The 13,427-nt window shown below is 36.0% G+C and overlaps 1 protein-coding gene across 1 annotated transcript in view; it reads right to left on the bottom strand.

Annotated features, from left to right (window-relative positions):
• The window catches only part of MUC6 (mucin 6, oligomeric mucus/gel-forming), a 28,555-nt gene extending 17,550 nt beyond the window's left edge, over positions 1-11,005 (bottom strand). The window contains exons 1-9 of the mRNA XM_050710829.1: positions 10,767-11,005; positions 9,048-9,174; positions 7,799-7,886; positions 6,538-6,647; positions 5,066-5,273; positions 2,420-2,542; positions 1,337-1,457; positions 329-467; positions 62-166 (exon numbers count right to left, since the gene is read on the bottom strand). Of these exons, the coding sequence (XP_050566786.1) occupies positions 62-166; positions 329-467; positions 1,337-1,457; positions 2,420-2,542; positions 5,066-5,273; positions 6,538-6,647; positions 7,799-7,886; positions 9,048-9,174; positions 10,767-11,005 (1,260 nt within the window). The remainder of the gene's footprint in view (positions 1-61; positions 167-328; positions 468-1,336; positions 1,458-2,419; positions 2,543-5,065; positions 5,274-6,537; positions 6,648-7,798; positions 7,887-9,047; positions 9,175-10,766) is intronic.
• Positions 11,006-13,427: the final 2,422 nt, after the last annotated feature.

The raw sequence follows: 13,427 nt of genomic DNA, 5'->3' as shown, positions 1-13,427 counted from the left end.
TATTTATCTTACTATCCTGATTACTGAAGAGCTGGATAGAACCTGTGGAGGGATTGCTTACCTTCGTAGACAGGTAAATTATAGCACTAAGTGATGTTTCAGAATGAGAATAACCAGACTTTTCATATACAGCCATTAGGGTTCCATTGTTTGGAAGGCTTGAACTCTGAAGGAAAATAAAGAAAAGGTAAGTCTGTCAGAGTAGAAATTATTCGTGAAACAAATGCATATCATAGAAACACCTCAGCTTGTGTTCCAAGAAGATACTGAAGATAGACTAAAAATATATTAATTTGATTTTGTGTGTTTCTAGATTTCAGGAAATTACCTTCATAAGAATATAAGTGCAAACTCCATGGAACCTGTATGATCTAGAATCAAATGTGGTAACAAAGGAGCCTCCTTCCAGTGAACACCTTCCAGGGCAGGGCAAGTCTTTGCAATTCCATTGACCCATTGTACATTTACTGAGGAAAAAAAGAAATTTGGTGTAAGGTTATTCTCATACCAGGTCACTGTTTATCAGCAAAGAGAATTTGATTATCTGTTCCGGAGGTTTTGCTATAACTGATCAACATGATAAATCAGTTGTATACACTATCTAACATATGTATATAAACTGAATTTTTATTTCCGCTATTTTGAAATTTTTCTTCACCTTCATTCTAAAATCTCAGCTACTTGCTAGTGGTGGTAGATATAATTTATATCACTTTTCCCTTCATACTTTCCGTGCTTTGATTTTCTGTGTGTAAGTATATAAGCTGAAGTTGTTTATCTGAATTTAAAGCTGCTGAACACTGGTATGGACTGCTATACAATTTGCTGAATGGATTACCCATGAAAAGCGCACTTACTGTTTTAGTTCTGAGGCCGCTTTCCAGTATTTATCCTCTACTTTATTTATCCGAATGATGACAGCAAGAGAAGTAACACAACAAAAACATCATTCTGCATTAATATAATTTCCAAATTTAAGAAATATTGTCTTAAATAATTATTTTCTGTTGCAGAACCAAAATACAGTTTTAAGGACTGATTTGGTGATTAAAACTGCTGAGATATCCAGAAAGAAATATGTTTTTGATATTTGTTTTGTACTAACTAATTTTACCTCCACTTTCATAGGAGGTAATGTTATTGTTTGTATGACCTCCTTCAAGCATTTATATTTCTACAGATGAATCATGAAATAAGACATGTACATCTTAAATTAAAAATCTGTGGTTTGTGACACTCAAAGAAGGTGACCTCTGAGATGATTTCACACATTTGCAGCTGTCTTCAGAAGAGTTAGGATACATTTTTCAGTCACTTGGAACCCGTTGCTACTCACCACGTCCTACACGCTGCTTTCATTGTCTCACCAGGAGCGTATGTTTCCCCATTCAGCATACATGGGCACTGATTAAGGTGAACACATGTTCGATTCTTTGAGATGTCATCAAGAACAGTTCCTGCCAAAGAAGGCAAACAACAGAAATACTTTTCTGTATCTTTACTTAACACTAAAGCTATTATAATTTGCATGTCTTCCAAAATCAGCTTGCAAATGCTATTCTTGCACAGCCACTGCCTATAGAGATACAAGGTGCAGGAAATTTTCCCTTAACTAAAATAAAACTGACTCTTTACAAGTGATAATGGAGTTTGGCTAATTTGTTACATAAAAGTGCAGATAATTGTCTTCATTTGAACTTAGCCTGAAGTAACACTAAGCTTGAAGTTTATTTTTTCCAAATTTCCTCTGTGATGCTCTAACTAGGTTGGGAATTTTGGGATGGACACATTCTAGTTCCTAAGTCTAGTTTTAAATGTGTATCTCAAAACACGTTACTTTTCACTGCTATAAACTGATGATAACAATGATGTAAATACCCATATCACAATAACCCTGGAGAATATTTCAGTTCCGGAAATTCAGTTCTGGTTTCAGCTTCAGGAAATAATGAACATGATAGTCATAATTACAGTTTTTCTATGCTTGTTCATCTTGAACTACTTTAAAGGGGCTTTATAAAATGCCTGTAATCTTGCAGAATTTCTCTGAGGTACTCTGCCTCTTGCTGGTACTCTGAAAAGCTAGATACCTGTTTAGGAGAAGAAATGAACTATATATTAGTCGATTTACATTATACTACAGAAATATAAAAAGGCAGCATATAATTATCCCATCGCATACTATGGTCATCTGAGGAAAGTGCTTTTATGACTATGTTCTAGCAAATAGTGACCAAGGATCTTTAATGACCATGACTACTCAAGACTCCAGTTAAATCATGTTCTCTCAGAAATGGCAGTTCTAGCAGCACAATGCCAGTTTACTGTTTAAGAAGTCTATTCCATTTGACTATAGATATATGCCAAAAATATTTGCATGGGTCTTTTAGGTCTTTTATTATGAATACAGAAATGATACCTTCTGGACAAAAGCAGCCATAGGTACAGTGACTGGAACAGCTGTATTCTGGGTTGGAACAAGTTTTAATACACGGAGAACCACATTCTTCATAGATCTGGTTAGCAGAACATTTTCCCACAGCTGCAACAACCAACAGTGTAAGTATTAAGGCTTCTAAAGTATAAATATAGAAGAATCTCTCATCTGCCACAGAGGATGGAGAAGACCTTGTGATTACTGGCATTAACGTTCTGTTACCCCACCTAAGTACTCAGTTCATTATTGGAATATTCATCATCATCATCATTCTAGCCTTTATTAATTTCTCATGGCAGACTTATTAGAAAATCCTTTCAGAAGCCTGAAAAAGTTTCAGAAGTAGAAGCTTGAAGAATAGCAAGCAGGTAAATTAAACGTTCACAGAATCACAAAATATCCCAAGCTGGAAGGGACCTACATGATAATTGATTCCAATTCCTGGCTCCAATACACAGGACTACCTAAAAATTAAACCATATGCCTGAGAACATTGTCCAAACGCTTCTTGAACTCCAAGAACTTCTGTGGTATTTAAAGGACTTAAAGAATATAATTCTTTATCTTCTGTATAGTTTCTGCTTCTCAGACATTATCTGCTTTTCAGAATTCAACTATCTAGCAATAATACTAGGATATGGAACTTAAAATACATGTTTTATTACGTATTAAATTCAAGCAAAGGTTTTTCGCCATCTGAAAGAGGAAATAAGTGAGGTAGGGAAAGGGGGTGTTAGAGACAAGGTTGACAAAGAAACAATTAAAACTAAAAAGTTCATTAACTTTGTATGTTTGGAATTTATTAGCAAATTCAAAGTTTCTCAGCTTCATTTTTGGGAAAAAAAAAGGGGGTCACAGTCACTACCTGGCACTCCCCTGCCCCTTTTTTTTTCCTTCCTTTTTTAGCTTTGCATTTTATCACTTTACTACCAGTCTTTGTAATGGTCTACTTATGGTTATATGAAAACTGTTGTGACTTTGACAAGACTGTGATATTATTTTACTGTGATTATTAAGAATTATTGTACAGTTCTGTAGATTTATATAGTGCCTTACTAATATTTATCAATGTCTACAAAATGCCCTGAGAATTTGTAATTCTGAAGGTTTAAAACCTATTGCAGACCAAAGAAAAAATAAAATGAGTTACCAATGTATATAAGAGGGATAATGTTGGAGAGGAGGAGAAGAAAAATTATTTCAGAAAGAAGGGCATATTAAAGATTTGGGGATAATAATGAAAATGAGTATGGAAAGTTTTCAGTAAGAAAGAGGAAAGAATGAAAAAAATCTCATTGTTAAATAGAAAACAAAAAATGAAGAGCCATGCCAGCACATATGAAGATCAAGAAGAAAACGGAAGAAAACAGTATGGGAGATGCAGGTATGGCAAAATGACACAAGGCCTTGAAAGTAAAAACGGGCTTTCACTATTCTTATGCTAAAATCATAATGGTAGCCAATCTCAAAGATTTTCTCAAAAGAATTGATATTTTCAAGGGGTAAAGAGAAGTATGTTCCGATCAAAGCAATTTATTTTTACCAATTGGATATAAATACATATAAAGGATAAATACGAATATGATTAAATAATGTGTTCTTGAAGGACAATATGACGTTAAGCTTGGTCATTTTGAAAGTTCCTCTTTATTGGCATGAGCTGTATTTCAGGCAGTTTAGTATGTGAATTAGTTTAGAATAATAACATCAGTTTCAGTTACTTTTGACTCTTTTGTGATCATAGTGATCTTTTATAAAACAATGAATCCTGCTCCATAATACTGACTATAGATTTAAGCTTCAGGTAGATCTTGTAAAAAGTGAATCAGAACTTTGATAACAAACAGGCATTTGAAAAAAACAAAAGTGTGTCCAGTCATGTACAGCTTGGAGAATAATGGAAGATTTGGTTTCTATTTGCTTTCCATCTCCCATCGTAATTGTAATTAAGAAGGCTGAACACCTGAAAATGGGCTACTGAAAAGCTGTGAATAAAAGGGCTATAACAATTGCTAGAAAAAAAGTTCAAACGCTTCAGGGCCTATTTAAAAGTTGTCTCTTTTCACTGGCTAATTTACCAAGCAGGATAATGGAAGCACTATACTAAGAGAGAATAGCGTCCTGTCAGAAATTCAACTGTTTTCACATGGTGGATATTTCCCTCCTTTATGACATTAATCTACATCTAGGAGCTACTTTTCACGCTTCCTCTTTCTCCTTTGAGATTTCCATGCTTTCCTTCTCAATGCCCTACCAAATACCACTTTCGTTTTTTTAAGGAAATATTTTCTGCTTGATTTATGACAGAAGAGACTTTTCTATTAGTCGATTTTAAATTCCAGTTAAGAATCATTCTCCCTCTATGTAATACATAACAAGGTTAAGTACAATCCATATGAATATGCATAAGAACTTCTTTACAGTGAGGGTCACAGAGCACTGGAACAGGCTGCCCAGAGAGGCTGGAGAGTCTGCTTCTCTGGAGATATTCAAGGCCCACCTGGATGCTTCCCTGCTCAACCTACTGTAGGAAACCTGCTTTTAGAAGGGGTTGGACTTGATGATTTCCAGAGGTCCCTTCCAACCTTTACGATTCTGTGATTCTGTGAATAAAATATCTGCACTTACAGCAGAAGTTTTCAGTCCTCCAGTTGAGCACCACTTGATGGGACATAGCACATTGCCTTGAATACTCTGACAGCGTAGAGCAAGTACAATTCTTCTGTCCTGGCTCACTGCAGTCCTGCATATCAAGCTGACAACGAATGACAAACCCATCCTTTGGCACACTGCAGGTTGGTGACACCAGGTTAAATAGCTGAGAGCAGATCATGGCCTAAATAAAAAAGAGAAAAAAAATGTTCCTAGTAGTATTTTTCCCATCTGAAAACCACAATAGGAAATCACTGCTAGCTATGATTTTGCTGTTGCCTTTTTTGCCCTTTTTCCCCCTACAGTTTTGTAATATGCATTTGGCTTAAAACGCATTACAAGTTCACAAATGAAAGGGAATATAAATGTGCTGTATAATAGAAAAATCTTGATATGTTGAATTAGTTCCACTTCTCATTAAGTTGAAAAGTAGTCATTATTTAATACCATCAATCTCCCTATGAACGGCTGAGAACATTGCAGTATGTTGTCTCATGGTGATTCAGTAGGGATAGGAATGTGTTCCAGGACAAACATCAATATGTGGAGATATCAACACGCATTCTCCATTATGCATGCAATTGATAACTCTGTATTGCCTCTGATGTCGCCTACTGAAGTTTAACATGTCAAAGAGAAACAACATAAAAAGGTTAAACCTCTCATCATTTCAACAGAAATTATTCACCGGATCAAAGTAATTTTCTCAGTGTGAATACAAGTAATATTGGTAAAGCTGTTCTTCACAGGGCTCAGGACACAGTCTGGTCCTCGCAGGACCCACAGAAACTCCTGTTCTCTGTGGAAATTATGATTTGAATTTCCTTGGTCAAACAACTTAAGAAGATCATCGTACTAAATATGACTCGGTTCTTGTATCTGCAAATTCTAAGAAATGTAAGCCCTTTGTTCTTTGCTGCTACCAAGCGCCCTTGGTCAAACCATATTTATATGGATGCATCATGTTTCAGGTATGCTGATTTTCTTCTCATATAGGACTGGAAGTGATACAGTTGATAGTGGTTGACCCTGTTGTGAATGGTGTTACCTGGCAATATGTTTAAAGTACTATTGAATGTCTTCAAGTCTGTACAGCTTATAATGTCAGGTTATTAGTTGTTCAGTACGAAGTTCATTAAAGCTTCACTGAGTTCCACGAATTTCCTCTGACGACCTGCATCGATTTTCAGAAGGCTGTGAGCTGAATGCTGGTAGATTTACATGAGTGATATAAATCCAGCTTCAGTAATGCCCCTGGGCCTTTTTTGAAATTTATTTTGATGCAAAGAACTCCTTTCCTTTACTGTATCATGCTATACAACTTCTAACTTTATCCATTTTCATGAAAGTGGGTTTTATGAAACTGTTGCCTCTCTATTGGTAGTATCTAATTTGTCTTTCCATCCCTGTTGAAAATCTTGCTACAGAAAATCCAAGATCTTTCTTACGTATTTTTTGTGAGGAATGGTAGGGATTGGTATCTCCTCAGACAGGCAGATCTCTGATGGATCATCCATTTTTTGTAATGCAGCAAATTTGTATGCATCCAGCAATTTACCTGTAAATTGAAGGGTTATAATTTGTCAGGAGAAAGCCATGTGGATTTGTTTATTTGTTGTTGTGATGTAGTAAATCCAGATTATACTCTTTGGCTGTAAAAGGTTCTATTAAGTCTAATTTCTGATAACAACTAGCTCTTTTGCCCTTTACCTGCAATCTATTCAGTAAAGCATATTTTTACCACCTTGATCATCTCTCTGGGCTATTACCTAATTTAGCACATCTACTACCTTACAAGACAGCAGCTGCTACTGTTTTTCTGGCAATTATGCAATCTTTTGCCAGCTACTAATTCATGCCTCCTTACCCCATCCACTATTCTAATAACCCCCTAGATATGGGGTTAAACTCATTACAACCTGAAGAATATCGTAGCCTTCTCAGAACTTTTTCCTGCATACAGAACACCGTACTGAACTTGGCAATATTAGTTTAGTTTACTGTGCAATTTAGTGTCTCCAAACTAACACTGTAGGTCATTAGCAGTGTGCTACTGAAGCAAATCTTTTGATCATCCCTTTAGTGTTTAGTGTAATTTGGTTTGCACTGTGGAGTAGCCTCAGCATACAGAGTTGCTTTCAGATGAAAAACTAGAGGATGTGCTCCAGAACCATGGGTAAAGAGCTCCAACTGCAAATGGACATGAGTACAACAGACCAGATTAGTGAGCCTGAAGCAAACCCCCTGAACCACAGATGGAGTGGATGTTAAATCCCTAGCACCAACTAGTTTGTTCTAAAGATCCACACTTATTGAGACACACTATTTGTTAATATCCTTGTCCACTGTTCTTTTTGTTACAGCCTCATTCTTGCTTCTAACTAATGTAATAATTTCACCCTCTTATTGTGCCTCGCTATGAACCTACACTGCCCTGAAGGTTAGGTGAGACAAAGTGTGATTCTTACTACCTCTTCCTAAAAGAGACTCCTTACCACTTGTCTGAGGAACCTGTAATATTATCACCATAACAAGTAATAGTGCATTGCATAACTGTATGACAGATAGGTTTGTTGTTGACCTACGACAGTGTTTTACTCAATCCTAAAACTGAGTGAGCAGTCAGAGTAATGTAAGTACAGCATTAAATGTCTATCTTGACTCAAATTAATTAGATCTCCTTCCATCTGACCTGCTCTTAGATCTTACCTTCACTCACAAAGTCATTTAGTTCATAACCATCATAATTTCCACACATTCCACAGGTTTTTCCCATATACTTTTTTTCAGTCAAAACCTAAAATAAAATAAAACATTTATAAGAATTGCACTAATTAGAATAATCTGCACAGTGTTATCTTTCTGAAACAAATGCAGTTCAAGAATCCAATTAAAGGAGTTCCTTCTCATTAATTTCAATGACTTGACTGAGGGGAGAGTTTTGGAAGCAGTAACTTAATTTCCTGATCAGCACATAGTACCTGCTGTGATTTTATTTATTTATTTACTGATTAATTTAATAAAAGAATAAGATTCTTAGACATTTGCAGGAAACTGAGGGTAGAATAATATTGTAAGGAGCTGAAAAGAAAAAGAAAATTTTCCTTTTGTAAGTTTGTTGACAGAGCACGAATTCCAGGTTTGTTCTCTTAAGAAATTGAAGGTTACAGTAAGAAAATCTGTTTTCAGAGGAAAGTTATTCAGTTATTCTTGCTTCACTGTCCAGAGTACAAAATATTGCTACTGATTACAATCGAAAAATTATTCTGAAAATTTTATATCAGAGGAAACAATCTGACTGTATGTAGAATATGGTATATACCTGTCACAGAAGTATTTCTTGTTGTATGTGTGACAGCAGTGGTGGTAAATCTCCCAGACATTTATTACACATTAACCTGTTTTAGCAAATTTACCAATTCAAAATTGTCTTTTGTGGCATTAGTATCACAGCTCAGGCAGAGAAAACTTACTCTCTTCTCTAAAATATATCAGGCATTTGGGGGCAAAACATGAAAAGATTCAGAAAAAAAGACAAATACAAAGGAGCTCTTATGAGCACTATATGTTTGTAAACAAAAGATGTCCAGGGGAAGCACGCTGTAAATAACATAACTATGGCATACACTATTAAATTCTACAGAACTATAAATTACTTCAACTTCCCTTTAGCAAAATATTTAAGCTATTGGAATAGACTGATGAATGCACAGAATTGAAAGAAATGTCCACAGATCTCAACACTGGTGGCTTTAGTTACCTACCAATGCTGGAAGTGAAAGGAACATGTAGGCATAAAAAGCAAAGTTGCTTATTTCAAGGTTAATGGATGAAACAGGAAAAGAATACCCAAAAAGTGAACACAGGCAAAAAGCACCTATTAAATCTAAAGAGAGCTTGTCATTCCAGTAAGTCCATGAGAATTTTCTATTCTGCTTTACGAAAACATTTTACTAACCATGAGATAGTCCTCATTGTTCCACATGACAACGAGCTCCATCTCCATCAGCTTGGCCACGAGGCGGATGCTGCGGCCGTAAGGGGCTATTTGAATTCCGTTGCTAGCATAAGGCAACTTAATGACACTGTAACGAGGGAGAAGAGATACCAATTCTCTCATACCTCTGGTGTTGGATGTCTCTTTTTAGACATAATACACATTGTAATCCTAGTATTTGTAGCAACAAAAATAGAGTTTTTCTCCTTTGTAACCGTAACATTTCAAGTCTGCAAACTAACAAGGTTAAACAAAACCACAATGGGAATACTGTAGCAGAATTAGGTTTTCAGCCTTGCAGCTGAATTCTAACATCACAGAGCAACAACATTAAAGAACAAACTTATTTTGCTAAGTACTTGGTAAATATCTGATGCAATCACAGAACCGTTGGTTGTATGGGTCCTTGTATGGTTACCCGAGCCAACTTCCCACCTGAAGCAGGACTGTCACTGACATTAGGTTTAGGTTGGATATTAGGAAGAACTTTTTTACTGAAAGGGTTGTTAGGTATTGGAATGGGCTGCCCAGGGAAGTGGTTGAGTCACCATCCCTGGAGGTCTTTAAGAGACGTTTAGATATTGAACTTAGTGATATGGTTTAGTGGAGGACTTGTTAGTGTTAGGTCAGAGGTTGGACTAGGTGATCTTGGAGGTCTCTTCCAACCTAGATGATTCTGTGATTCTGTGATTAGCCAATGTCAGTCGTGTTCAGTTGTGAACGCAAGACAACAATTTAAAATGCAGACCGCTGGGTTAGACCTAGAGATTTCTATATTTCTCCTGGAAAATAAACTAATAGAGGACACTCTTTTAAATACAGTTTGCTAAAATTAATATACACCTGCAAGTCATCTTTTTGTGCTGATGTTTATTGTATTTAACCAGGTGAGTATAACAAAATACAGACAACCCATAGGCAGCTATTTCCCATATCTGCATGTACCTACAGAACAAAAAAAATCAATGCTGCCTATCTGATAAAAGTGCTGAAAACTTCCCTCGATGAGTGTTCTTGTCTGGGAACAATTTGTCTAGAAGAATGAGTGAGGTGGAACCCAAGGGTTCCCATCAATTCAATTCCTCAGTAAAACAGCTGTTTTCTGAAGATGGTAACCCTTGGATAACATAAACAGTCAGTGGTCTCATACACAAGAACTTCTTTGTAAGCCCCTCCAATACTTTTCAGTTTGTTGAAACAAACATTTGTCAGTTTCTCTTGTACCCTAGATACATGTTACCCTTTAGCACAGAAGGCTCAGTGTTACCCAAGTCTCAAATCAAATAACCTCTACGCATAACACAGGAATTTAAATATTTCAGTACCTACTAAAGCATATGAACTGTTTCAGCTGTGCTTAAAGTAGAGACTTAAGCTCTTGTAAGCACACTAGTATTAGTGAGGAGACCACAGTTTCAATGTGAGAACTATTTTGGTTAGAAAACTGTTTTGGTTAGTTTATCCCTTCACCTATACAAATGTACTCTAAGTTTGATTCAAATAGCTACAAATGAAATACTTTAGATTCTAGAGAACGTGAATGCTTGATAGGAAGAAATGAAAGTAATCTGTGTTAATTTCTATAATTTCATTAATTTCTGATAGGCTTCTGTACTGAAACTGCTATATAGCTCCTTGTCTTTTTTAAACACTACTTCCCCTTTCATCTCAGTATCTTACCCAACACTCCTGACAGAAATGCTGTCTTTCTCAACAATGATGACAGAAGGTCCCAGCTCAATAATGATCCTCGCAATCTTTTTGTCCAGCCCACGGCGGAACTGAACGTTGAAGTCTGGGCTGGATTCATCGCATACAGTTGCAAAGATATAGTTGCAGGTCCCAGTGAAGTCATACTGGTATTTATCAAAGGTTGAAAAGTGCCCTCCACCCCAGGTAGAACAGGAATCCTTGCTCATAACTATAAACGAGAAAGACAGATTCAGGTCTCCCTACAGAACATTTATTCAGTCTGGTTGCCATTTCAAACATACTAGCAGGAAAATCTAGTAAGTTTCTACCCAGATTAATTATGTGAACAACATGCTAGTGACTTTTCTGTAACCTCAAAATTTTATTTCAACTCAGGAAGCAAAACAATTGTTGGAGTAAGAGCAATACCCTTTCATTGAATGTAAGTAAAACTCCCTGGCTTCCTTTTAGCTTGGGAGACACCATTCCATTTCCTTCTTGGGTGATATAAAGGTTTACCATCTTATTGCAGTCTGCTCAAACTGTAAAGGCAACAACTTGCTACTGGAGAGACATCTTAGCATATCAGATACACCACTTACGGGGCTATCTACGGCTATCTAAGCGTCATGAATCATTGTACAGTCAGATCATTAGATATCCAAAGACAGTATTCAAAGCTCCACTTTAAGTCCCCACTTTTTCTGCTCTCTTTTTGTGTGACGAAGTTCAAGCCAGCTTTGTAAATACATGGAATGTTTTAATCACTTTTCATTTTTAAGAAGTAGTCACTATTTGTCTGAAGGGACAGCTTAAAGGAGGTTGAAATGAATCATAAAGGAGAGATACAACTCCAGCACTTGATGTGTTACAGACACTTCTATACCTACTTAAAGCACTTGAGCAGTCCCTCTGAAGCTGAAAGAACTACTGAAGTTAAGTAAAATCATATCTTTTGTTATGTATTTCCAGACTTACATCATTGCTTTTCATTGTTTAATAATTTTGCTTATGTAGTTTTATTAAGCACAGGTATCTTAGATTATATCTTTGAAGCTGAAACTATCAGGTAAGTTTAGCAAAGTCTACCTGCAGTTTATATTCACTGTTTCAAAGCTGAAACATGTTTTTTAAAGAGTGATGTAATCTCTGCAGAATGCTACTATTTTTATTCAGGTCGTGTTGAAAAAAAAACTGTTTTCCAATGAGCTGTTACCTGCTGGCAAAAAGTACTCCTCTTCCACACTTCTGTGCTGTCCAGAACGTCTAACTGGAAAATAGGAATTGGCTAATTGTTATCGTTGATCCTTCTTGTTCAAACCTAGCCAATTCAGAGCTGTGCTTAACTGATACTGACCAACAAACCCCAGCTTTCTCAGAGTGTGCCAGGGAATGATTACGTGGGGTTACACAATGGTCAGAGTGGAATAGGTGTTTGTTTCTATACATAAAGGAGTGCCTTCAGAATGCAATTGATTTGTTTTTATTTAAATCTTATCAGAGAAAAGTAATAAATGGGAGTGTGAATAATTCAACAAAGCCTAAAATGAAATTATATATATTTGTCTTTTGAGTTCAGTTTTTATTATAGCGATATCTAGGGATTTTCTTTTAATTTGTGTAGATCTGTGCCTTACTCTTCATCTTGTTTTATGAACTGACAGAAGACAGGGAATAGTTGCTGAATTCTTTTAATTGTTTTTCCCTTTAGCATGAACTAATGTAGATTTCCATACAGCTTTTCCATGCACAAGCTGAAAGAGAATTCACATAGCACAAGCCACTCTTTGCTGCTTTGGCCTAAAAAAATGCCTCTCATAATAAGCTTGAATTTTATATCATTCTTTTTTGTTGTTGTTGTTCTACACCTCTGCAGTTTCCCCAAACTAGATTATGAATTTCATTGTCAACCACTGAAATGCAGGAACTTTAGGAGTACACAAAGTTGCTTTTTAACAGCATGTACTAGAAAAGCACCATATTTTAACATAAGACATGAAGATCTTAGATTACTAGGAAGAATGTCAGTAAACAGAATATGGTGGAAAAAATGTTCAGAATATTAGAACTGATACTCATATTTATTTCAAAGTGTGTTTTCAGAAGGGTTATATCCTTCTCTATCCTGTCTTAGCAGAACAGCACCTCATGTAAAATACAGTCTATCATCTCAGCAAGTTGATACGTATTTATTCTTTTCAGAGTTGCTGAAAACTAAATGTTTAATGAATGAAATGTAAATTCAAAGGTCGGTGCCTCACATTTCTTGAGAACATATGAAGTGTTGCACTTGTTCTTCCCAAGGGTTGATGTAGATCAGTATTTTCTTTCCAGCAGTGATCTTTAAGAGACTGCCCAAGGGAACAGTACTATCAAGTCATTCACATATAGTTCCCTAGGTACTTTCTCAGTCTCCAATTACTTTCAATTTGGGGGATTTTCTGAGGCAACTGGAATTTGTCTGCATATTCCCTTTGGACTCTGGCTTCAAGTACTTATTTCAGCCTCCTCTTTAACCCAAGTGAAACTTCTTTATAACTGAAAACACCACTGTTGTCAAAAGATACAATTTTAATTATAAATTAACATCTTAATTATATCAACTGTTGTAAAAACAGTTCTGATAGCTAACTATTTTAGTAATTAGAA

The sequence above is a fragment of the Cygnus atratus genome, chromosome 5 (genome assembly GCF_013377495.2).
Source record: "Cygnus atratus isolate AKBS03 ecotype Queensland, Australia chromosome 5, CAtr_DNAZoo_HiC_assembly, whole genome shotgun sequence".
Lineage (NCBI taxonomy): Eukaryota > Metazoa > Chordata > Aves > Anseriformes > Anatidae > Cygnus > Cygnus atratus.
Note: the sequence above shows the minus strand (reverse complement) of the source record. Positions and strands in the feature narration are given on the sequence as shown.